The sequence below is a fragment of the Marmota marmota genome, unplaced genomic scaffold, assembly GCF_001458135.2.
Source record: "Marmota marmota marmota unplaced genomic scaffold, marMar, whole genome shotgun sequence".
Taxonomy (NCBI): domain Eukaryota; kingdom Metazoa; phylum Chordata; class Mammalia; order Rodentia; family Sciuridae; genus Marmota; species Marmota marmota.
In genome coordinates this window covers 3,026,907-3,051,459 of record NW_025999895.1, presented here as the reverse complement: position 1 = coordinate 3,051,459, position 24,553 = coordinate 3,026,907, and the positions used below count along the sequence as shown (strand labels likewise).

The 24,553-nt window shown below is 58.1% G+C and overlaps 1 protein-coding gene across 9 annotated transcripts; it reads left to right on the top strand.

The window, feature by feature from the left end:
* The first annotated feature begins 1,773 nt into the window (after positions 1-1,773).
* On the top strand, positions 1,774-20,923 carry C1qtnf1 (C1q and TNF related 1). 9 transcript variants are annotated; one of them, XM_048797633.1, is made up of 6 exons: positions 1,774-1,962; positions 2,921-3,173; positions 13,752-13,954; positions 15,592-15,759; positions 17,845-17,984; positions 18,712-20,923. In XM_048797633.1, the coding sequence occupies exons 3-6, from the start codon at positions 13,920-13,922 to the stop codon at positions 19,260-19,262; spliced, it is 894 nt and encodes a 297-aa protein (XP_048653590.1). In that variant the 5' UTR covers positions 1,774-1,962; positions 2,921-3,173; positions 13,752-13,919; the 3' UTR covers positions 19,263-20,923. The 9 variants fall into 9 exon arrangements, with proteins under 9 accessions (XP_048653590.1, XP_048653585.1, XP_015359585.1 ...); XM_048797628.1 differs by having other exon boundaries at positions 2,895-3,173; XM_048797642.1 differs by lacking the exon at positions 13,752-13,954 and having other exon boundaries at positions 1,777-1,962; positions 2,924-3,173.
* Positions 20,924-24,553: the final 3,630 nt, after the last annotated feature.

Sequence of the window (24,553 nt, the reverse complement as noted above, 5' to 3'; positions counted from 1 at the left end):
AATCTTAAGGCAGAAACGAAGCTGGTGACAAGGGCAGCTGTCTGGTGTGGTGACTCCATTGACTTCCCTCCCTGAGCCTTGGCTGTGTTCTTTGGGAGCCGGCCTTGTCTCTGCCCGTTTGCCTGTTGGCTTAGGCTGTGGGCCACAGTGATATTCTCAACCTGGGTCCCTGCTCTTGGAATTTCCCACACCTCTGAGCCTTCTGTCTCACAAATACCCTGGGAAGCCCCAGGCTCATTTTGCTGTATTTAATATCATGCTGCACCCCTCCCTCCCGCCCCGCCTCCAGTAAAGTGAGTAAATCCTTTTCTAGTCTCTTGGGAAATGTGGGGACTCATCCCAAAGGAGGAAAAGAAAATTATATTGATAACAATGATAATTACCATGAACATTGTAGCACTTTGTGTCTGCCTCACCCACCTTTTTATTAATTGTGAGAGCAACTACAGGTTCCTAATTGCTTCTCCAAAACCCCCCAATACAAAAAGCTCTCAAAAGTTGATTTTTCCTCTAAATGTGCCACAAGTTTAACAGATGAATGTGACTTGAACCATTGTGAGACTACAAGTGGCCTTCATTTATTTCACCACAGAATAGTCCAAATGTCTCGGAAGAGTGCTGCCCAAAGCCCCCTGGTGTGAGGAGCTCCGTGACCTTTGTGGCTTACTCTGAACACAAGTGGCTCAAATGGGTTCCAGATCAGAAACCCTGGGCCCATCTCTGCCTGGTAGGGAAGGAGCAAGGAGATCCCCCAGATTCTCTGCATCCCTGGCTGGGTCAGGGTAAGCTGACCCAGCTCTGGGACTCAGTGCCCTTGTCCAGGTGAGCCTGCTGCAGACGGGCATCACCCTCTGCTGTGTTTCTGAGTTCCACGGTGGGGTGGGGGTGGGGGACTCCAAGTCCTTGTCTTGGAATTATGTTGCAGGTAAGTTTCTTTCAGTTCGTCAATGCCAGAGCCATCTTGCATGGAGGAAAGAGAAGGAGCAACTCTTCTATCTTCTGCATCTTTTCTGAACTGTGCACCCAGCTTTGTGGATTTTGGTGTTGGCCCAGGTCTTCACTAAGTGGAGGCTCCTGGGAAGGGCAACAAGGAGCTTTCCCATTGCATGCAGGGAGTTCCCAGCCCACCAGAGTCCCAGGAGGCTCTCAGTCTGGGCAGCGGTCTCGTGGGGCTGCATAAGATGCTGCCTGCTTGCCTCCTCTGCTTTGCTTGCTGTTTTCCTGAGTATCACGACCGCACAGGCTATTTGGGGACAGTAAATGGGGGAGGTCAGTCTACGTGCCTGGATGGGAAACTTCCTCATGTTACTTACAGGAATGAAGATGAGCTTATCTCTGCATTTTCCTGGATTGATAAGCAATGGAGGATGTAGGTTTTGCCAAGCCTCAGACATGTATGCCAAAGAACATGAGCTGTCCCCGGTCGGCCAGGGCAGTGGAGGCCATCTCTCTAATGGAGGCGGGTTGCTTGATCTCACCAAGCTCCTCCAGTGCTCTCTGGGCTCCAGGGGCTAGGCAGCATTTCTCCTTCACTTCTCCTCCTCACAGGAGATTGGCTCTGGAGGTTGGGGTCTCTGGAGTGGCAACCCCATCCTCACAAGCTGCCACCCCCATCCCAAGCCCTCCTGCTTCTATTGCATCTCCACCCATTCTCGGCTCTGCTCAGATGTTGGCCTGGGCCCAGCCCCGGGGCAAGAGCATGTGCCTGGTGGCATCCTGCTCACACACTCCTCCTCCTCCTCCTCCTCCTCCTCCTCCTCCTCCTCCTCCTCCCTTTCTGTTCTCGAAGCCTTTCCAGATGTCAGTGTGGCCCAGGGAGGAAATTCCAAGGCCAGGAATAGTGAAGCGCAGCCTTTCTGTTTTGCTCCTAACATCCCGAACCAGCATCCTTCTTTCTACATCTCCTGTCCAGATGTAGCCAGAGAGGAGAGATGCCGTCGCTGGAGTGACAGCAGAGCGCAGGTACAGCACCCAGGCCAGGAGCAGAGGGGAGGGACACAGAGGAGAACCTGGGGAGAAGCAGAAAAGAAGAAGGCACACTGTTATCACTGCCAGGGCAGCTTCACTCCTCTGGCCAGACCCTTCCTCTTCTCAAGCTGTGGTAGGCTTCCAGAACAAGCCTGTGTGACTCAGAGCTGGGGCTGGGGGACAGAGGGACAGCACTGGAGAAGCCTGTGCTGCGGTCTGCCTGGGGACTTGTTCAGGAAGAGCATTCATATAAGAATAAGAAAATGTCTGTTTTCCACCTCCAGGAATGAGAGACCTGGAAGAGACGGAGCAGACCCCTGTCCCCTCTGGCCCCACCACTGAACCCACGGGAGGGGCTCCCTGGGGATTCTAAGCGTTCTCAGCAGGGATTGCCCCTCACCTCTGAGCATGGAAACCAATAAACCATCACCTTCCAAACATGCACACGTTTGCACGTGCATGCCCGGACCCCGAGAGCTGTTAGAGAGGGTTTGTAGATTCTCCCAAACCTGGTCCTGGTCATCGGACCCCCATCTGTGGTGTGTCTTAACTCTGCCACAGTTTGGACATGGGGCGGGATATAGCGGGTGCTTGAGCCCATCCCCCTGCCACTAAGTAACTTGGGTTCTCAGCCCTGCTAGGTGCCCCTGCCCTGTGCAGGGCATCCTCGTCCTGGATTCCCAGATAGCTCTGCATCTGGACAGGCCCCAGGTGCACAGAAGAGGCCACCTGCACCCCAGCTGGGCTGGCTGCCCCGGGTGGCCAGGAGGAGGGAGCCGGCAGGGCACACACACAGTTAATCCTCGGCGGCTGCTGTTTGGCTAAAATGCGCTGGGAGCGATCTAGGCTCCTCTGCAGCTCACATCTGGCTGGGTTTGCTCTTTACGTGTTTGTCCTGCTTTCTTCCTCTCTTCTTTACTTTCGAGAAACCACGTTTCCGCTTCTGCCCAAGGAGACCTTGGAGCCTTCGGAGAAGATAAAGGTGCTGGGTCAGGGCTGCTGCTGCTCCAACCTGCCCCCTCCCGTTCTGAGCCTCCTACCCAGGGGACTTCTTTCCCTGTCTCCTTCGACAAGTCTGTGCTTCCCAAGATCGGGCTCTGAGGAGGCTTTGCCGCTGGGAGATGCTTTAAGAGGCGGTGCCGTGAGAGCCCCAGAGAGGCGGCGGGAAGACGCAGCTGGTGCAGCCCTGCTCGGTTCCGAGGGAGGTAGGTGGCCTGGGGCAGGCAGGTCAGAGTGAGGAGGGACTCAGTACCGCCCGCTCCTGTCTTCCTGGCTTCAGCCTGGTTGCTGTAGCAGGACTGGGCAGGACAGAGCAGAGCCTTGCCAGGGGGACCATGGGTGAGGTGGAGGGGCAGGGTGGGCAGCTGTGGCCAAGGGGCAGAGAGCAGAAGTTCTGGGAAGCACTGTGCCTGCTCTTGCTAACTCCCCGGCACAGGCCGGTTGGTTCTGCAGAGAGCCCAGGGGCCAGCGCCCTCTGACGGGGAGGAGGCGGGCTCTTTTGCAGACAGAAGCTGTCGGGAGCAACAGTACCTTCTCCCATGTTCTGTGGGGTGTTTATCTTGCTTCACTCTTCGCTTGGTGCTTTTCTGAGAGTGTGGGAGAAAGAAGAATGGTACCTGTGCCCACCTCTGCACCTGGCAGAGATCCCCCAATGTCACCTGGACCCCCTGTGATCCAGGTCTCTCCCATGCTCTCTGTGGCCCACTTGGGCCCTGCACAGGACAGGAAATGTGGACTTTGGCCCCCTCCTCTGACAGCCTTGGTGTTCCTGGAGGGTATCCAGCTTGGGCAGGAAAAAACAATGACACGTCCCTGGGGATCCTCCTTGGAAGGATCCACTGAGAGTGGCCCTGCTCTGGGACTGCATTGCTGAGCCACTGTGGAGTCTCTGGTTGGTGCATGTCCACCCACCAGCCACCACCCAACTCTCCAGGGCACCTCCGCAGGTACGGGTGTGGTCTCCATTCTGCCAATCCCCAGCTACCCTGGCTGCTTCCAGCCCTGGAGAGCCAGGGGCCTCTGTGTGCTCCCAGCACGCCTGGCAGTCCTGTCCCATCCTGGCTTGGAAGGGTGGAGGGAGCTGCCTCTCTGCCATGGATCTCACCTCTTCCATCTCACCTAGTGTCTAGGGATGGAGGCCACGGGGCAGGCTTTCCTGAACTTTGAAAATGAGACATGTCTTGAGAAATGACTTCCTGGATCCCCAGGAGCGTGATGTCCTTAAAGACTGCTTGGGCTCTGCTTTTTATAGTGTAGAAAGCACACACGTGCGCCCGGCCATGCAGCCCACACGCACTGTCACAGATACACGTGCTTGGCCGGCGTGTGCTGCAGGAAGGGATGTGTCTGCTCCACGAGGCCTGCCCAGGGTCCCTGCTAACCAGAGAGGAGCGGCGACAGGAGCTGGTGGGCAGAGGCTGAGGTCAGTGGCAGCTGCCCCCTCTCCCTCTTAGACCAGTAGAGCCAGAGAGAGCCGCCAATTTGTTGGTTCTTCAACTCTATCAAGGGACTCCCCTGTGAAAAGCTCAGAGGGGCTTGTGGCTTGCCCGAGCCAGTGGACAGAGGACCTCAGACCCTGACCTATGTCCTCAGGCCCTGAGACTGTGTTCAGTACACTCCACGCAGGCTGGGGACACTGAGCACAGCACTCCACAGTGAGGCGGGATCTGAGCTTCTCAAATGTCCCCTTCTCTCCGCTGACAGAGAAAGCCCAGGGCAGGACGCAGGCAGCAGGGCTGCTTCCCAGGGACCCACTTTCTTCCTTCCTTTCCTTCTCCTACCATCTGGAGTCCCCCATGACCCCAAGGAAGGTACAGCAGCAGGGGACAGATATGTGGCCAGGGGTCTTGGGTGGGCCCTGTTCAGCCACAGGACACCATTGCCCAACACTAAGGTGCCCCCAAGCAGGAGCCTGGGAAGCCCAGGCTGTCGGAGGGTGCAGGCAGCGGCCTCCCATCCTGGGGTATAACCTCCGGGCCGGGGCAATCAGGGCAGCCTTTAGTGTTTCTGAACGTGCTCCTTTCTGCAGTTCTCCTGTGCCTCCCCAGCTGTAATTAGCATGACTCATAAGCCAAATATTCTGGCATTGAACTTCACCCATCAAAACAAAGATGAAAAGAATTTCATAGAAATCTGTGCCACAGGGTGTCCTCACCGGACACCAGCCTCCCTGCGTCCTGTCCTCAGGGGTCGGGCCCTTCTGTGGGTCTCAGTTCCTGAGGCCGGGGTGGTGGAGGCCCCAGGGCTTCAGGGAGGGTGGGGGGGACAGCACTGGCCCGAAAGGGAGACATTCTGTTGCAGTCCCCTGCTGCTGGCTGCCCAAGGCCGACTCTTTCCTGACAACCCACCCTCCCTGGAGAGAAAGGGAAGCTGCCTGGGCTCCCTGCCCCAGAGCCCCAGGACACCCAAGTTGGGCGGTGGCCCCTGGGAAGCTTCATCCTGGTAGCTTAACTACTGTGTTGTTTTCTCCCGTTTTACCCATGAAATCTGCCTTCTGCTATTGTCAAGTGACACAAGGCAGCTCTGCCAACAGGACTCTGCCACCTCCCTGACCCCTTATGTGGTGTGGGAGATGGCCTGCCCGCCTCCGAGAGCAGTCTGCCAGAGGACCCAAAGCTCCACATGGGTTTCCTCTGCACTGGGGCTGACCAGCGAGCCAGCCTCTCTAGCCCTGAACCTCAGCCCTGGCCCTGGCCTTGTCCTGGAGGTGCTGAGCTTAACACAGACACGGAGACCTGCGAAACCAGGCCCGCCCCTTCCTCCTCCGCCAGCCCCAGAGCAGGGTTCTGCAGAGCTCTCCCTGGGGGAGGGGCAGTGCTGGGGGCAGCGTGGGCCTCTGAGCCTTTGGGAAGACTCTTGGTCTCTGGATCCTAGTCAAGTTGCAACTGTGCCATTTTGGTGCTTGGGGGTGTGTGTGTGGGGGTATGGGTACATTGGCATCCCCTCAACCCACCCCTCCTTGCCTGTGATCAATTTCCAAACCAGGTATAGATCGGGGCACCTGAGGCCCCCTCACCATCCATTGGGGGTAGGGGGCATCCCTGCCTGTCTCTGAGTCTCCTGCAGATCAGCAAGCCCCTCCTTGGTCACCGCCTGGCCCAGGACAGTTGTCTGGATGTCCACAGGCTGGCCTGGCCTCAGTGTCTGACCATCTTCCTGGCTCCTGTAGGAATTTTCCTTGAAATGAGACAGCGGACAGGGAGGCAGGAGCCCAGGCAAGGCCGAGAAGAGAGGCAGCCAGGCGAGACAGGGATAGGGAAGCCAAGTCCTTGGTGTCCAGGGACAGGTCAGACATACTCCTGGCTGCTGCTAGAGCCACACATGCTGGACAGCCCACACTCTGGAGCTGCTCCCTGCCACCCTTGGGACGTCTGATTACCAGCTACCCTCTACCCTTGGGACGGGGGAAAGAGGGGAAGTCTCCTGGTGGTGGTGAAGAGGGGGTTAGGCAGGTGTAGGCTAGAAGCTAGGCTGGGCCCTGTGACTCTGCCCTGCAAGCTTCTGGGATAGGCCCTCAAAACTGGGGACCAGGCTGGGGACACAGCTCATTTGGTAGAGTGTTTGCACCATGTTTGCTGGGTTCTGGTGAGATATGGGGACAGGGATCTGGATGGGTTCAGGTGGCCATGGGGCTCCTGGACGGGTTCAGGGTGGCCATGGGGGTGAATGTCTTCTGGCATTCACCCCCCTCCCAGGGCCCCCTGAAGTTCTGTCTAGCAGGCAAGGTGGTGGGCCTGTAAGTCCTGTGCGCTGCTTGACTGGCTGAACGTATTGGATTGAGGCAACCCTGGGAATGGAGGCTGCTGAGCCAGGTTGGGGCTGCAGGGAGGCAGGGAGGCTTGAGCCTGATGTCTACCCCTCCCTTTCCCCACTCTCCTTTCTGTTCCATCCTGCGTGTTCCTCCCAAAGGCACCTCCAGTGGTGCCCACTCATATCCGACCCTGGGCAGCCTCCCAAGGAAAGGGCAGGCCAAGCATGCGTGCAGCCCCCTCCTCTGGCCAGCATGGCCTCTTCTCCCACTCCCTCCGGAGGTGGTACTCAGCCTCCCTCCTTTGCAGGGGGCACTCAGGTCCGTTTCTGCTCATCAGGGCGCTGGGGGTGGGAGGCGGCCATCTGCATCCCGCCTGTGTCGTCCTGGCCTTCCCTCTTCCCTCAGAGTTTACCAACCTGCCGCTCTCCCTCCACCCTGCCAGAGCTAGACCCCGAGAAGGCACCGCAGGAGGCCCAGCGTTGGGCACCTCATATGGAAGCTGTGGGAGGGGGCTGGCTGCTTGGTGCCGAACCCAAAGGAGTTGGACTCCAGTGGGGGAGGGGGCGCAGGTTAAGATGCCAGCAGCCTGGCACTTGGAGATCTCAGCACGCTGCGGGGAAGACGCCTCAGAGGGTGCCTGGCATGCAGCAGAGGCACGCTGCATAAAGTCCCTATTGAATGTAGGGATGCAGGCTCAGCTGGTGGCATTCCCTTAGAGCCAAAGGTGGCTGCTGCTGACAGGTCTATGACGGCAGCTAATCCAGCGCACACCCCAAACCTGAGCCCCATGTGCCGGAGCAGCCGCTGCCCGAGGAAGGGTGCATCTTCGTATTCCAGTCCCCAGCTGAGACTTCAGTGTCAGCCAGTTCATCCTCCACACAGCTCTGCCTGAGCCGTAGATCTGCCCGGCCTCGCCAGCCCCGCCCCCATTATCTACTTTTCCATGCATAGTCAAGTTCCCTGGGAGAAGCAAAATGCTCCCTTAGTCTCCAGGGTGGGGCTTATTTGTCATTTTTCCGAAGTGGAAAATAATGTGTATTTACTGTGAAAAAACATGAGACTGTTATAGGGGGAACACAAACAAAGCACAAATAAAAGAAAGCACCAATAAGACAATGTTAGAGAGCCGTGTTCTCATCATGCCTGGACAGTTGCCATCAGCACAGGTGGTGGCCTTCGCATGCTGTGGTTGTGTGTCCACTTGTACATGTGTGCACGCACACTTTCAGCCTGCACTTTCCCTCAGAACATCTTTCCATGGCAGCAAGTGTTCGTGGTTTGCAGCAGTCACTAACTGTAGGCAACTTCCGGGTCTCCTGGTCCATCACCTCCCCACTTGTCTCCACTGCTGAGCTCACCTCCAGTCAGCCACCTGGGTGTTGTGTTTTGTCTTTGGTCTTTTCCTGTGGTCTTGCTGGACGCTCATGTGGCTTGTAGCCTTGGCTAAGGAGGCAGCAGGGTTTGCTGATCTTTGGGAGGCAGGAGGTGCTCTGGGTGCAGATGCAGGAATAGCTAGCAAGGACAGCTCCCAGGCTCACGGCGGTCAGCATTCTGGAGACACGTCATAGTGTCCCCTGGCTCCCTCCCTCCCCGCTCTGTGTTGGACAGGTTTGAGCAGCTCCAGTCTGTAACCAGTCCTGTTTGGATGGTGGCTATGCTACTTGGGATTGACTGAAAGGTGAGGGCGGGGTTCATGCCACACTGGATGTGAGACACTGGATGCTGGAGGAGCTGGGAAAAGTCCAGAGGGACAGATGAGCCCCCCCGTGATTACAGACCTCTGTGCAGTAGACGCTGGTGGCGGGGGGGGGGGCGAGCCACAGCAGGGGAAGGGGGCCTGGAATACTTGCTGCAGGAGGCAGCATCAAGCCAGCTCTGAAGACGCATGGATGGAGAGGTGGCAGGACAAGGGGCATTCTGAAGTGTGACTGGTGTTAGGGACTGAAGGAGGCAGCATGTGGCTGGAGTGAAGGAATCGTATGCGTGGATGACAGGTGGAGGCTGGTTGACAGGCGGAGGCCAGATGACAGGTAAGAGGCTGGGTGACAGGCAGGGGAGGCAGGAGCCTAGTGGGGATGGAGGGTGGAACCCCTTTCTTTGTCTCTGGATGCCCTTGAGCCCAGGGCAGCACTGATTTGCATTTTTAAAAAGTAGCCTCTTAAGGAGTCAGTGGAGGAGACAGAAGGAAGCAGGGAGGCCCAAGGACAGCTGGACACAGTTGGTGGTGTTGGGGACCAAGGGGCAGGGGAGACCTGGGGGAGCTTGGCGATGGGTTTGATGTGATGGGGCACGGAAGGTACTCGTGTTAGTGGCTCCCACTTGTGGCCTGGGTACCCAGCACCTGTGAACGGTGCTGTCTTTCACAGAGCCGCCAGCCCAGGAGGAAAAGGGAGGGCGGGCGGCAGTGAGGAGGGTGAGTTAATTGGGTGTTCACGTCTCCTGGCTGGGCAGAGAGGGATCCAGCAGACAGCTGGAGCCACAGTGCAGGCCAGTCTGTCCAGGGGAGTGTCCAGCCACGTGGAAATGTTCTATCAGCCGTGTTGCCCGCTGTGGTAGCCGGTAGCCACGGGAGTGCTTAGAAAGTGGCCCCTTTATTTTGTTTAGTCTGAACAGATCGGAACAGCCCATGTGCTGGTGTGTTGGAGAACAGGCCTGGCAGCCCCTCGGTGTCCTGGGTGGAAGGCATGACGTGGGCCAAGGCAGCAGAGGCGGGTTTGGGGCGAGAGGCCCTGCAGACCTGGAAAGCAGCTGTGCGTGGGGAAGACCAAGGATAACCCCAGAGGGGGCAGCGGTGCCTGGGGCGGGAGGTGGGGGCATCCATTCCCGGGGCGTTCCCAGCAGAAGCTTTAAAGCTCCCACAGCAGGACTGCAGAATAGAGCTTGATATTGCCAGGTCACAAGTGATCTTGGCAAGAGTGGCCCAGGCTGGACCGGGCAGGAGACAGACCCATGGGTGCTGAGCCAGATCGCATTTCTGACGGAGGAGCCACTCAGTTTGGGCCACCGTCTGTCTCCTGCCAGGCTCCCCCGGAGGTGCCTGTGAGGTGTCCCAGTGCCCCAGCCAAGGCAGCCAGACAGGCGTGGTTTGTGCTGCCTGTAAAGGGCGGACTGCGGTGGGGCTCAGGCCACAGAGTTCTCAGGTTCTTCCCTCCTCGGGAGCCTCTGCCCCCAAGGGTGGCACTGTGCTGGTGCTGGGGTGGTGGCTCCAGCCAGGCCACCTGCAGAGCAAGCTCCCAACTGAGCCACTGGGGCCTTTCCTCTCTCGCAGTTCTCAAAGCAGGATGAGCCCTGCCCCAGGCGTCTCAGCTGGGAGGGGACCTGAGGTCAGGAGCTCTGCTCAAGGCAGTCTTTGTTCCCACTGGTCGCAGCGGCAGCTCTGCGGCTGGGCTGGCCAGGTGCCCCCAGGCCCAGTGCCCAGCAGCCCACGTGGCAGTCGTACTTGCTCAGGCTGGCAGAGCCCAGCTCTCTGCTCCAGGTGAGTTTTCTTGGCCAAGATGCATTGCCCTGGAGAGGAGGGAGATGTTTTAGGATGGGCACGTTCTTGGTGTCTCCTCTCCTCACTGTTAAGTCCCAAACGAAGCCTCACTTCCATCCAAAGGGACCCTTTGTTAGGAACTAGCAAGTAGCCCTGGAAGAACCCACCTCTTCACTCCTGGACTCGGGCTGTGGAGGTAACCCCATAAACCCCCAGACTTTCAAACAACCGAGACAGGGAGCAGTTCTCGGGAGAGGGAAAGAGGGCGATTCCAAGAGGAGCTGGGCCCTCAGGGTTCCTCCAGTGAGGCCTGCTGCCTCCCCTGTGTGGTTAGGAGGGAGAGATTCCCAGGCCAGCCGGGGCTGCCGGTCACACAAGGGACATTAGGTGGTAAAGGGGCTTCTGTCTACTTGTCAACTGGAGGTCACTCAGCCTCCTCCTGCCCATAGCAGGTTTTGGAGTTTGAGAAATGGGCAGTTAATGTGACAAAGGACTTCTGGGGGGAAGGAAAGGACCAAGAGCAGATGTCACACACTGGGGTTGGAGGAACACCCCGATATGGCACTTTCTCTTTCGTGGCCCCCATGTCTGAATCCCACTGCAGGGACTGGAGGGTGCTAAGCTTCTCACCGGGAGGCTGTCACAGGCGTCAGCAGGCCTCTGTGTTAGGAGGATGTGCAGGAGGCAAAGGCAGGGGGGCAGGTGGGTGAGGAGTGGTGTGGGGACCACGTTCCCGTTGACCAAGGCTGACTAACCGCATTCTTGACCTAGAACCCATGCAGTGTAGGTTAAAATCCTTTACCCAGAAGGTGCACGGAAAACTTTAGGGTGGGGTCCAGGCCCTGGAAAAGCCAGAGACGATTGCCTCGGGTGGGCCAAGGTCTGGGAGACAGCCAGACGCCCCGGAGAGCACCTGAGGCAGGCGGATGGAGAGAGGAGAGCAGAGCTGCAGGCGCTCCCACGGAGGCCTGGGAGCTGTACCGGGTGCACGCGAGTAAGGCGTCCAGTGACCCCTAAACCTCTGGCCTATGCTCTGTTCCTAGCTCCTCCTCCCTCCCCCACGACTTCACTTCAGTCTAAAACAGACCTACCTGATAGAACCTGATCAAGTGGCCAGAGTGTTCTCTTCTGCACTTTCCAATATGGTGGCCACTAGCCACAGGTGGCTGTCCAGAGCCCGGAATGTGGCTGGTGTGGCTAGGGAGCGGAACCTTGAGTCATTTTGTGTCTGTGTGCTGGGGATGGAACCCAGGGCCTCACACATGCTAAGTAAGTGCTGTACCACTGAGCTGTGTCCCCAGCCCTAACTTTTGTTTTGTCTTAATTTAAATAGCTACACAAGGCTAACGACCACCACGCCGTTTAGCCCAGGTCTGGCTTGTCGCCCGCTCACCATTTTGGTTCATTGTCTGCCCTTTTGCTCTGGGCTGTGGCTGGGTGCTTGTCTGCTCCCCTCTCTTGATTTATGGCTGCAGTGCTCCCTCTCCCTCTCGCACCATGCCCTGCAGATCACGGCATCCAGTCCACCAGGCCTGGGTTTTGCTGCCCACTGGGAGGGCGGCTCGGACTTGCCTTCCGAGGCTCCTTTCAATCCAAGGAGATTATAGGCTTTCTGCCTCTTGGAACAGCTGCTTACCAATGAGGATTAAAGAAAGAAACAGTGTTTACAAAAGGGTTTTTTTGATGGCACTGGGCAGGGTGGAGCTATCAAGGCAAGATCCAGGCAGGCGGCCTCTGAGCGCCAGGAGTCAACATCAGTACGTGGACGTGGGGCCAAGACCAACAGGGACCAGTTTTAAACAAATATAGGGAAACTTGAACCTGTGGATGGTATTGCCTCCTTAAAGGGTCCGTCGTGGGTCTGGAAGGGTCAACGCATCAGACCTCCTCCGGGTCCTGTGAGTGGCTCCATGTCTCCCTCCCTCCTCCTTCCTCCTGTAAGGGGGCTCCTGCTTGTTGGGGAGGTGAATAGGGTGCATGGAGTGGGAGGCTGGGAGATGAGGTGGACAAACGGGAGCGGAGGTACCATGGAACTGGCTCTGATCCACTGGCTCCCGGACAGTGAAAAGCTTGAGGTCTCCAGTGGCTCTGACCGCAGCTCAGCCTGGAGACAGGGCTGTGTGGGTCCCCACTCAGGAGGCCCCCCCATCAGTCCAGACGCCATGGGGCCACCACCCTGGACTTGCCTTCTCTGCGTAGCCTCTCGGGGGGGGGCCCAGCAGGGAGCCTTCCTTTGCTGGGAATCTCTTACAGTGATCCCGGAGCCAAGTGTGGCTTGATGTTGGGCAATAATGTTTTTGCCCTAAAGTGACTAAGATGATGGTAATGTCGTGACTCTGACTTTGCTATGGGATTCGGTGAAATGGTTGAGATCTTGTGGAAGAGGGAAAGGTTTCAATCTGGGTGTGCGTTGACTCTAAAGAGGAGGTCAGCAAAGACAGCCCTACACCAGCCTCCCTGCCCTCAGCCATCAGCCCCGGCCTCTGCCTGCCTTCAGGGCTGTCACCTGCCCCATGCCATCAATGCCATGATCCCTAACCCAGCCATATCCTGGGCCCCATCTCTTCTGGCCCAGGTGTAGAAAACACCCTTTTGAGGCTAGAAGGAGACGTACCAACAGTCACAGGGGTGCTTCCCTGGGGGCTTGGCACTGGTACTCAGCTGGGGGCAATTTTGCCCCCCAGGAGACAGACATAGGGCAATGGCTGGAATTTCTGATTGTCACAGCCACCAAGAGGACTGACAGCCTGGAGTGAGTAGCCTGGGGCACTGCCAACATCCCAGGAGGCACAGAGGACTCCTAGCGACAGGGAACTGTCCAGCTCACAGTGCCCAGGCTGAGGGTGAACCAAGGTGGCCATGCACCTCCGGTTGTTACCCTAGAACTTTCCGAAATGCAGACATTATTTTGGATTCAGAAAATAAAAGAGTTTAAAGAAAGGAAAACTTCCTTTTAACTGATGCAAGCTTACCACTTAAGAAGGAAAAAAAAAAAAAAAAGAGTAATGACTTGAGGGACCAGGGAAAAACAGGAAACACAGAAATAGAGAAATAAACAGATTTAGAGAACTCAATTTGACCAATGTTTGTGGAGTACCAGTGAAGTCCAGGGCGCTGCAGGGTGCTTGGCTGGTTGAGGGGACAAGGGGACATCCCAGGCCAGGAGGGGGACACATTGGCCTGCTGGGCAGGATCTCACAGGCCAGGTAAAGCTCTCTGCAGTCCAAGACAAGGTGAAGGACAAATTAGGAAGGATGGGGGCTTTCCCAGGAGGGGTCTGAGGAGGCTTCAGGAGGAACATGAGGCGCTCAGGCGGGGGCTGGCAGGGCAGAGGACTTGGGGTCACCGAGGTTGGCTGTCTGAGTTGCAGTGCAGACAGCTCGAGCTGACTTCCCTAGGTCTGTTTGCTCACCTACAACTGTGGGTGATAACGAGCGAGCACTGTCTCCTTAGAGGATGCTGTGGGTGCACACAAGGTCTGGGTGGGGTCGAGATGATCAACGAGGAAGCCTTCTCAGACCAACCTGTAGGGCCTGAGGCATCAATTAAATCATGCATGGACTCTCAGCGCAGCGCTGGTGAGCAGGAGAGAGGAAGACAAGGGCGCTTCTGGTCAAGGAAGAAGAGCGCCCACGGTGGACAGTGGCGGGAGGTGAGGGAACTCAGACCGGCCGCTCCTCGAGGCGTAGGGAAAATGCTGAGCCCTCAAGGCCCTGCCTGGGTTTCATGCAGCAGAAGCTGAGCTGGAACGGAGTCCTTAGGTGTGCATGTGGGCGTGTAAGACCACAGGATGAGGTGTCTGCAGTGACAGCTGACCAGTTGGGACGATGGGGGAGACGTGCATACTCTGTGGGAGAGCCCAGAGAGACAGTGAGGAGCAGGAGGGGTATGAGAATTCCAGTGCATGTTTAGAGGTTCACATACACTTTCTTTGGCAAGTGGGGGCAGGTCCAAGCAGCCTGCTGGTCACTGGGGTCTCTGGGCCCTGAGGCTCCCTGGCTGGTTAGTAGGGACTTGGAGGCGGGAGAGCAGCCCGGTTGCTGCAATGGGGCAGCGGGAGGCTAGGGGGAGGCTGGTGTCCTCTCATCTCGCTCCTCTCTGCGGTGACACAGGGGAGCCGGGCTCTGGGTCTTTCTGTGCCCGAGCTCCAGCTGCAGTGACCGGCGGCGTCCTCACAGACATGGCCTGGGCGCCAGCGGGGACAGCTGTTGGAGCACTCTCTTCAGAGCTCCTCAGTGAGCCCACTCTTGGGGCCAAGGAGCCTCGCCCTGGGGCAGGGGTGTGCCCTTCCCAGGCGACAAAGCCGAGCCAAGGGATGTTGGAAAGAAGGTCACAGCTTCCCAAGAGGAGTCAAAGGCAGCTTTCATCTGGTCTGTAATTACCGACAAAGAGAAATTGTCTCAGATTTTAATTTTCCTTAAACACAAGAGAGAAAAGGAAGGTTGGGCGGGGGGATCTCGGTCCCGCTGGGCTTGCTTCTTCCTGGGCAGCGGAGAGGGTTGAATTAGGTGCCCTCATGGTCCTGGGAGGCGTCAGACCTCATGTTCGGGTGAACAGAAGAGGGTTAGAATGGACCACAGTCGGGTGCCACCGCGGGAGGTTTCCCGCCCACCAGGAACAGCCAAGCGGGGTGACTCCTGATTCCAGGCGCGTGGACCCCAGCTCCCCGAGAGGGTGAGGGGTGACGCTGCTGACAGCCAAAGCAGAGAGGCTCTGCCCCTGTGGGCTCACTGGGACCCCCAACAGTCACCTCTTCCCAGTGGACTCTCTCGGTACTGGAGGGGGAGGGTCTTGCCCCAAGCCTTTGCCAAAAGCACCATGGCCTTGGATGAGCTGTGACTCCATGTCCCCTGAACTGAATGCTGGAGGACACCCACTGAGCACTCCCGTTGGTCAGGAGGAAGCCTGCAGCCCTCTGCCTACCACATGCCCACCCAAGAGGACCAGGGTGGCTGTTGTTGCATGGTGATCAGCCAAACCTGTTGGGATTCCGTCCACTGGCCCAACAGGTGGTAAATTACAACCATCTTCGTGGGCCAGTGGCTGAAGGACTCTGGTTCCTGAGGCTGGGCTGGTATGGACACCACGGTGCACGGTGGTGTTTCAACCCCAGCCCGCTGGGCTGAGGCTCCAGTGGCAGAGTGCCCGTGTGCCTGTGAGTGTGCCCCTGTGTGTGCCCGTGTGTGTGTGTGTGTGCCAGTGTGTGGGTGTGAGCACATGCGAGTGTGCGTTAGTATAAGCACATGAGTGTGTGTGTGTGTGTGTGTGTGTGTGCACCTGCCCAGAGGAGCACAGTGTTCCTGGTGACGTGGGGCTGGGGAGCCTCAGGTTTCTGGGCTCTCCTTTTGTGGAGCGCCTTCCTAACCTCGTGCTGTCCCCATGTGTCTCTTCCCACCAGGGTCAGCAGGAAGATGGGCTCCCAGGGACAGGGACTTGTGCTGGGATGCTGCCTGCTTCTGGCCTTCACCTGTGGCCTGGTCCTGAGCCACGTGCCACGTGACCAGCGGGAGCAGCAGGAGCAGGAGGAGGCCCAGGAGCTGCTGCCCCCGCTGGACCATGACAAGAGGTGAGGGACTGTGGCCCAGAAGCCATTGCAGGAGCTCCAGCTGTGGCTGAGCGAGCCCGGCCTCCCTGGGACATAGGAAGGGTGAACGCTGAGGCAGAGGAGTGGCTCCTGGGGAGGCCGGACCTGGAAGATAGACAGGCCGTTTGTCTCCAGTGGCTCGGGCTCTGTCTGGAGGCGAGGTCGCAGTCCAGCTCTGAAGGGTTTGGAGTTTTGGAGCCACTTCCTTAGATTAAGAGCAAGCCAGGCCCGGCCTGGCCCCTAAGTGGGTCGTGGCCTTCTTGCTTGGCCCTGAGGATGTGTGCTGGAGTCCAGGTACTGCTTGGAGGCAGGAGGCCCCAGCAGAGAGCGAGGGACCAAGAGCAGGTCCTGTGACCCTGACGTCTTGTCCAGTTGCAAGATGGCAGCCGGCGGGCGAGCACCCGCAGGTCAGGCACTGGCTTTCTGCAGGCCGTGAGCGCTTTTCTCTCATGTCTGTGACCCTCAGCAACACACAGACTCCAGATCACTGCGGAGGGTTTTAAAGAACTCACCAATGCTCAGGACTGCTCCTAGACTGCCTCCCATCGAGCACGAGGTCCTAGAGGCCTGGGCATGGCACCATGCTGGGGCTGGGCTTCTTTGTTACCCTGAGTACCAGGCTGTCTTTACTGGGCAGGATTTGGGCACAAGGAGCCTAGTTCCTTTCTTCTTCCTTTGCTATTTTTTTCATTCAACAAATCCTTATTGCCTGCTGCCGTCATGCCGCCCTCAGGTCTGTGGAAGCCGTGAACCCTGGCCTCCAGGGACTCTAAGGGTGTGGGGAGACAGAGGCCCAGGGTAACAGTGCCACAGGCAGGCAGTGGAGCAGCGGTGGGTCTACAGCACTGGGGAGAGGGCAGAAGGGAAGGGTGAGACTCAGGAAGCCCAAGCAGAGGTGGAATGCGGTCTCAAAGGACACGGAGCCTCCCAGGTGCAGGAGGGAGGAGCTGCCCGGCAGCCTGCAGGGTGTGTACCAACGTGTGACTGGCAGGGGAGACAGGCAGGTGGGGGGCGCTGGGGCCCCGGGAGAGGATGGGAAAGGGGCGAACCCGGGTCGCTGAGTCTGTGGGGAAGGGTCTCACCTGAACTTCATCCTAGAGGGAGTAGGGCTCGTGGGGAGGTCTGCACAGGACTGGGTTCCAGAAGGCATGCTGGAGGAGGTGTCAGGACGATGGCTGGCTGCTGGAGGGACAGTTCCAGGCGAACTGTCCACGTGGTGCTGGTGCAGGAGACCCCAGCCCCAGCCCTGGGCACTGGGGCGGGGGCTGAGTGTGATGGTGCAGCCAGGGGCCACCTGCGGGGCTCATGGTGCTGGAAACAGAATTTGGGAATAAAGAATTCCAGGGCAGAGGGACACAGACAGGGGCTTCAGACTTGGCCATCTCTGGATGGAATCTTCGGGCCTTTCTGGATTCTGGGTGGGTTCTGAACTGAGGGCCTGTGGACCCACTTCTAATATTATCTGGGGTTCAAGGTGGGAGCAGAGTTAGACAGAAGCTGGCTGTTCAGAGGCACCCCCCAGAGAGGGCTCAGCCTGGGCCAACGGAGCTGGAGCCGGAGCCAGAGCCCAGTGCAGTGCCAGAGGTGCCACAAGGTGGCAGCATGGAGCCACCACCACCCACCAGTGGCCCAGCAGGTCCTTACGGAGGTCAGGAGGGAAACGGCACCTCGGCTGCTGCTGCCCAGGGTCATCCTGAGCATCAATGGAACCCTCTTGCTTACAAACGCAAGCAGATTACCTTCTTCGATCATAGACATGTGACAAGGACTCCTAGAGTGGGCCTGCGTCGCTGGAGGACCGAGTCCTGCAGGCGTGGCGTTCTCTGGTCACCCCTGTCTGTGTGTAGCCCTGCTGCTCCCATGACCTCTGCCAGCAAGGGTGGGGCTCCCTGTGGAGTTCAGTCCGGGATCCCAGAATCCACCCTGTGCCGCTGGGACCCCGAGACCTGAACATCCAAGTGAGGGAGGGGCAGGGCAGGTCCAGGCCCCCAGACCCCTGACAGCAGGAGAGAGGCCAGGGCCCAGCCCTGAGTTCATGCCTTTCACCCTGATGCTCTGTTCCCACAGGAATGAAGAGAAACATGGAAAATATAGCCCCAGCCAGGGCGGGGAGCCCCCAGCCTCCAGGTGCTTCCGCTGCTGCGATCCTGGGACCCCTGTGTACCAGGCAATCCCCGCGCCCCAGATCAACATCACCATCCTGAAAGGTCAGGGCTGCAGAGACAGGGCATCTCCTGGGGGCTGCCGTGGGCAGAGAGGGAGGAAGACTGTGGGGTCATTAGTCGGGGCTGGGCGGGAGCAGAAGGGCCCCTGGGACAGAAGCGGAGGAGGGTTGTCATCGGCAGGGACAGGAAGACATCCTAGTTTTGAGGGTCTGGCTTGTTTCCAAGAGGAGCTGGCAGGACCAAGACCAGGAGAGGGAGCCTCAGGCTGCTGGGGCCCCGGCACCTGCCCGGACCGCAGGCTTCCAGACTCTGTTTGAGGCTTGGTGTCCCCAGCCTGCTTTCTGAAATTCTGTCCACCCTCCTCCCCCATGACCTTGCACTGCGGCTAGGAACACTGGCAACTGGGTTCTGAGCTGAGCCCTGACATCTGCAGTTCATTTGCTCAGAGCGAGCCTGGGCCTGGCCCCGGAGCCTGTTGCTGGTGGACAAACCCATATGTTCCTTTATCCGTGCCAGGGCTTTCCAGAAGGAAAAAAAATATTGCTTCTGGATTAAAATAGAGCAACCCTTGAAATGGTGCCTGTTGGTCTAACTGATCTGAGAATCGAAGCCCCCCCCCCCAGAGCAGAGGATCGGGCCTCACCGGGTGGGGCAGGAGCGAAGCCCTCGGGTCAGGGTGTGAGGTCCAATCAGGAAGGAGCCCCAAGCTGAGGTGCAGGCCCACAGTGGAGTGGCTTCCTCGATACCCCGTGTCTTCCTGTCCTTTCAGGTGAGAAGGGTGACCGAGGTGATCGTGGCCTACAGGGGAAATATGGCAAAACAGGCTCCGTGGGCGCCAGGGGCCACATGGGACCCAAAGGGCAGAAGGGCTCCGTGGGCGCCCCCGGGGACCGGTGCAAGAACCACTACGCGGCCTTCTCGGTGGGCCGGAAGAAGCCCCTGCACAGCAGCGACTACTACCAGACGGTGGTCTTCGACACGGAGTTTGTGAACCTCTACGGCCACTTCAACATGTTCACGGGCAGGTTCTACTGCTACGTGCCCGGCATCTACTTCTTCAGCCTCAACGTGCACACCTGGAACCAGAAGGAGACCTACCTGCACATCATGCGGAACGCGGAGGAGGTGGTGATCCTGTACGCCCAGGTGAGCGACCGCAGCATCATGCAGAGCCAGAGCCTGATGCTGCAGCTGCAGGAGCAGGACGAGGTGTGGGTGCGCCTCTTCAAGGGCGAGCGCGAGAACGCCATCTTCAGCGACGAGTTCGACACCTACATCACCTTCAGCGGCTATCTGGTCAAGCACGCCTCGGAGCCCTAGTGGCCACCCCGGGGAGACCTCCAGCCTCCTTCCCTCCCGCCCTGCTCCGCGCCCTGCGGGCCCCGGGTCTGACCCCATGGCCTCTCACCCCAGTCCCTGCTTCCTTGGCTTCTGCTCCCCGGGTTTGGCCCTCAACAAGGCGCCCTTGACGGGTGGGAAGCCAGCCTCTGTCGGAGGAGGTCTGCCGCGGATGAGATCACAGGGTGGGGCGCCTGCTGGAACTGGGGGCCTCCAGTTCCCCTCTGCACTCAGCCTTAAGTGACCCGAGGTGCACTGTCCAAGACCACAGCACCCTGCTCCCGTTCCGGGAAGTGACTGAGCAAATGCTTGAGTCGCCAGAGGAGCGCAGCAGGCCCTGGAGGGGAAGGCCAGCTCTGCCATGGCAGCCTTTCCAGCAGGCTGGCTCCCCCTGAGACCCAGGGAGCAGAGCTAACGGAGGAGCAAGGGTGGAGAGCAGGGACTAGGCCGGGGGTCGGGAGGCCACACCTGGCTTCATTCCACTAGGTCACCAATGAACCTTCCTGGGGGACAGCGGGACTGACCTCCATGTCTTGCTAACATTGCTGTAGCCTTGCCCGAGGGCTCAGCGGGACCTCCTGAGCCACAGCGGTGAGGACCAGGGCAGCTCACGTCAGCTCCCCAGAGGGGCAGCCACGCCCTCTTCTGTTGGCTCTGGGCTGGTAGAAGCTGACGGCTTGCTGCAGGCCATGGGCTCCTGACAGTGGCTGGGGACCTCAGGGACCCCTAGACCTGCAGATGTGGCTGTGAAGCCCAGGTATATCCAGGCACCACTCCCCTCCCCCAGGCCACTCTGCGCCCTGCTGGGTCTCCCTGCCCCTGCGCCGACACTGCTTCCTGTCCCTGCTCCCAGATGGGTCAGCTGTGGGAAGTACCAGGCCTGTGGTTTGTCCCCATCAAACCATCTGGTACCACCTCAGAGTCCTGTCTCCTCCCGGGTCCAGGATCCTCTCCAGCATCCACTATGAGGCCAGGCTGATGGTCCATCTAGACGTGTCCATACCCAGGCCTCTTTGACCTGCAGCCTAAGGCCACGTGGGAGGGGCGTCCTCTGAGCCCCAGAGCAGGGGAGAGCAGGAAGGGGCTGGAGGGCTGCCCCCACCTGCTTCCAGAGCTCCATTGGGTCAGTCTTGAGACCAGGGTAGAAGAGAACCCCTGGACCAACCATGGGGCTCAGACTCACACCCTGGAAGGTGGGAGGTCCCCTGAGGCAGGAGCCCCTGCAGCTCTCTGGGACCACCTGGTGTAGGGCAGCTGCCTCCATGGGTGCTCTGGAAGTCCTTGACGTTGGCCCTGCGTCCTGGCTGCAGGCTTGCATTCTCTGATCTTGGGGAACCCGTCAGTCCTCCCTGCTCACGTCCCATTGACCCCCAGCCCCGGCACTCTCTCTGCCTGCTTTAGCCCTGACTTGCTGACCAGGCCTTCCTCCCACCACGGGTGCTTCTTGGTTGTGAACCACCCTTCTTTCCCCTGGAGCCTGACTGCTGGTGTCCAGGGTCTGCAAGTGCCTGCTTTGGAAGGACTTGTGCTAGTCAGAGTCCACAAGGCGCATTGCTTTGGGCGTGGCGGGGCGAGGGCCGCCTGGCCTTACCCCACAGCTCTCAGACCATCAACCATTAAACTTGGAACCATGTTTTTCAGCACCCTGCCTCCTGCGTTTGCTCGATGCACCAAATCCTCCTCCTATTTTCCCCACCCCAGGTCCACCTCTGGCCTGTTGCAGGACTGGGGTCCTTGGCTTTGCGCCCGGGGCCTGCCACACTCCAGATGGCCTTGTTCTTTGCAGGGAGATGTGGTCCCCACAGGTGGGCCCCAGAGCAATTCCCAGAGTGTGGGCAGCTCTGGGGACTTGTGTGAGGTGGCCAGAGGCATGGGCTGCTCTTCCTGACTGGGGCAGTGTCCAGAAAAAGCAGAAGACAGGGAGGTGTCCCCTGACCATGGCTACAACCTGGACAACCGGACATCTGTCCTGGGGCTGCGGAAACACAAGAGCACAAACTGGGTGGCTGGAGAGAACGGAAATGTGATCCCTCAGTTCCTGAGGCCGGCTAGAAGTCCAAGATCAAGGGGCTGCAGGTCTGCCTCCTTCAAGGGCTCTAGGGCAGGCTCCCTCCTGCCTCTTCGGCTTCTGGTGGCCCCAGGCATCCCTTGGCTGGCAGCATCGGCCCCCTTTCCTGAGTCTCCGCTCTCCTCCCCTCCACCCTGTGAGACACATCACTGTTGGAGTCAGGGCCCACCCTAAACCCCGGATGATCTTCCCTTGACATCTTTAAGTTAATTATATCTACAAAACCTGTTTCCCATGAGGGCACCTTCGAGGTGCCGGAGATTGGGACTTGCGTGTACCTCTATTAGGGATGCAGTGCTACGCTCTGCAGCAGGCTGAGGGCTCGACACGCCCCTCAACAGCCCCCAGTAGCCCTGTGGTACCCGAGCAGTGGAGGACAGAGGCTTCTCCTTCTCCTTTTCATCGCTGGCCAAATGGGTGAGCGGCCAGGCCCTTCCCCAACTGCCAGTGGCCAGTGCCGAGGCTGGAGCCAGCCGGCTGGCAAAAGGCTGGCCTCCCGCCTGTGCTCAGTCCTGGGTGAGGCCACGTGGTCATGCCCAGCCTTGGGCTGTGGCCAGAAGGGAGCAGGCAGACACTGCAATCCTGCTCTCTGCGGGACAAAGGGCAGGCCCCACCTCTACAGAGCTGGGGCCACTTGGCAGAGACGTCCTTTCTGTGAAGCTGGGAGTGGGGGCTGAGTGCCTGGAAGGGATGAGTCAGCTCCGTCCAGGGGCCACTGACCACCTTCACCCTTGCCAGGGACAGTCACGGGCCCATGCACCACGTGTTCCACGCTGGCCTGGTTTCCATGGGAAAGGAGGTGGCATCTGCCCCGAGCCCACCTTAGGCCTCTTCCGGCCCCTCCTACTTCACCCCACCCCAGTCCTTTACTTATCTGGTGCTTCCATTGGTCCTCCCGCTCTCCGAACATTTATTTAATTTGTTCCTGCTTTGGGGCACCCTGTGTGCTAGGCATTGGGGACATAAGGGCAAATAAGGTATGGTCCTTGCCTTCCGGAGGACTTGCCCAGAGTTGTGACTATAGTGGGACACAGAGGCCAACCTTCTCAGAATTGCACACTCAGTTCCAATACCCTCCCTAGGCAATTTACTTTGACAGGGTCCTGTCCCCATTTCCTGTCACCAGCCAGTGAGAAACTGGCTAACCGTTTCTGCAGAAGACCTGATAACCCAGGCGCAATACAAATATTAGTGTTTTAGCGAAAGGACTGAGACTGAGGAGGGGGCAGAAGAAAGAGCTGCTGACAGGAGGACTTCCCTGAGTCTTGGCAGCCAGGGCTGGGCCGAGGGGGTGATTTTCTGTGGGTTCACCTCGACAATACGCTGAATGATGGGAGGCTGGATAAAGTGAGCCATTTTTCCCCCAGATCGTGGTGGAGGGAGATGACCCAGGACGTTACAGAAAATCATACATAAAGCCAGAAGTCTCTACGTGCACAGAACAGAGCTGGGCCTCTGCCTCACCCCAGGTACAACAGTCACGTCAAAATGAACCAAGGCCTACACGTGAGAGCTGGATCCCGAGCGCTGACGTCCTTAGACGTGAACCTAGGCTCCAATCACTCTTCATGACCTCGGGTTAGGCAGCCGTTTCTCAGACATGACTCCAAAAGCACAGAGAAAAGAAGAAAAAAGATGAACCGCGTGTCATCCAAATGGAGAACGCGGCTGTTTCAAAGGGTTCCACCCAGAAAGCGAGGACAGGCCGCGGACGGCAGCAAGTGCTTTCAAGTCACATCTGATCAGAGACTTACATGTAGATACACAAGGAACTCTTGCCACTCAGTAATGGAGAGACATGATCCAGTTAGAAATGGGCAAAGATCCAGTTAGAAATGACCCAGTGTTCACCAGCCCAGGAATGGATAAACCAGATGCGCTACATCTACGAAAAGAATATTACTCAGCAATAAAGAGGAGTGACGTGCCTATCCTGCTGGAACACGGACGCACCTCAGAAACATTATCTGGAGGGAAAGAAGCCAGACACAGAAGGCCACCTCCTGTGTGATCCCACTTACCCAGCACACTCAGCAGAGGCAAATCTGTAGACACAGGAGGCGGATTAGGAGTCCCCTGGAGCTGGGGGTGGGGAGAAGGGGAGGAGTGGGGAGTGAGCTAGTGATTTGTGGTTTCTTTTTGGAATGATGAAGTGTGCTGAAATTGATCATAATAGTGGTCGCACAACTCGGTGATTATACTAAAAACCCTCGGATAGTTGTACAGTATGTGAAAATGGTTATAAACACGAAACAAAACAACAAAACCCCACATAAAAAGAGGAACAAAACATCAGGTCACCCCACCCTTGCCGACTGAGTCTGGGACGTCCTGGAGTTCCCGGGTTAGACCCTGCAGTGTCAGTCCCATGACTCAGGCCTTGGCTCCGGACGGGCTGGAGGGCAGGGACCCGTGAGGTAGAAAGGGAGAGTCAGGGCCAGTTCTTCCAAGAACATCGTTGAACAATCATTTTGAGTCAACTGATGGGTGAGATCACTCAAGTGCAAGAGGCTGACCGCGGTGCCAGGGGGAACATTCCAGAAGGAAGGAGTAACGAGGACCACGCCTTTCTCTCCAAAATCCTTACACAGCTGGGAGAGACACGGTGACCTCGAGTGCCCCTGCCTCCCCAGGCCTCAGAATCCAGCCCTCCTGGGGCAGGAGGGAGCCCAGCCCATATGCACAAGAGTTTCCATTTTAGAGACTGCTACAAACAGCGTTAGAAGTCCATATGCTCTGGGTGATTAGGAAGGCTTCCTGCCTCCACAAAGTGTCCCTCCAACTGGTCAGTCGAGATGCCACTAGGTCAGCTGTGCACGCGGCTCGAGATCTGCTTACTAAAGACACCCAGCAAGAGCGTGCCAGCGCTCCACGAGGGATAGAGCTCACAGGAGAGGAGCCCCCCACCCACTCAAATGGCCACGCTCCTGACGTCCAGAGAGATCAGAGAACACAAGCCTCATAATTGTAGCAGAGGACTTTAACAACGATAAAGAACCGAATGGAGAACGCTAGGAGTGAAAAATTAACAAATAAAACTAAGAACTCGATGGGTAAATGTGGCCGCTGATCTTACAGAGCTGCAGAGAAAAATCAGTGAATTAGAAGAGGATCCAAAGAAAATACCGGGAAAGATGTGTGGAGGAAGAAAAGGCTGGAGAACACAGAACAGGGGACACATCTGAGCCCAAGTAATGCAGGGAAA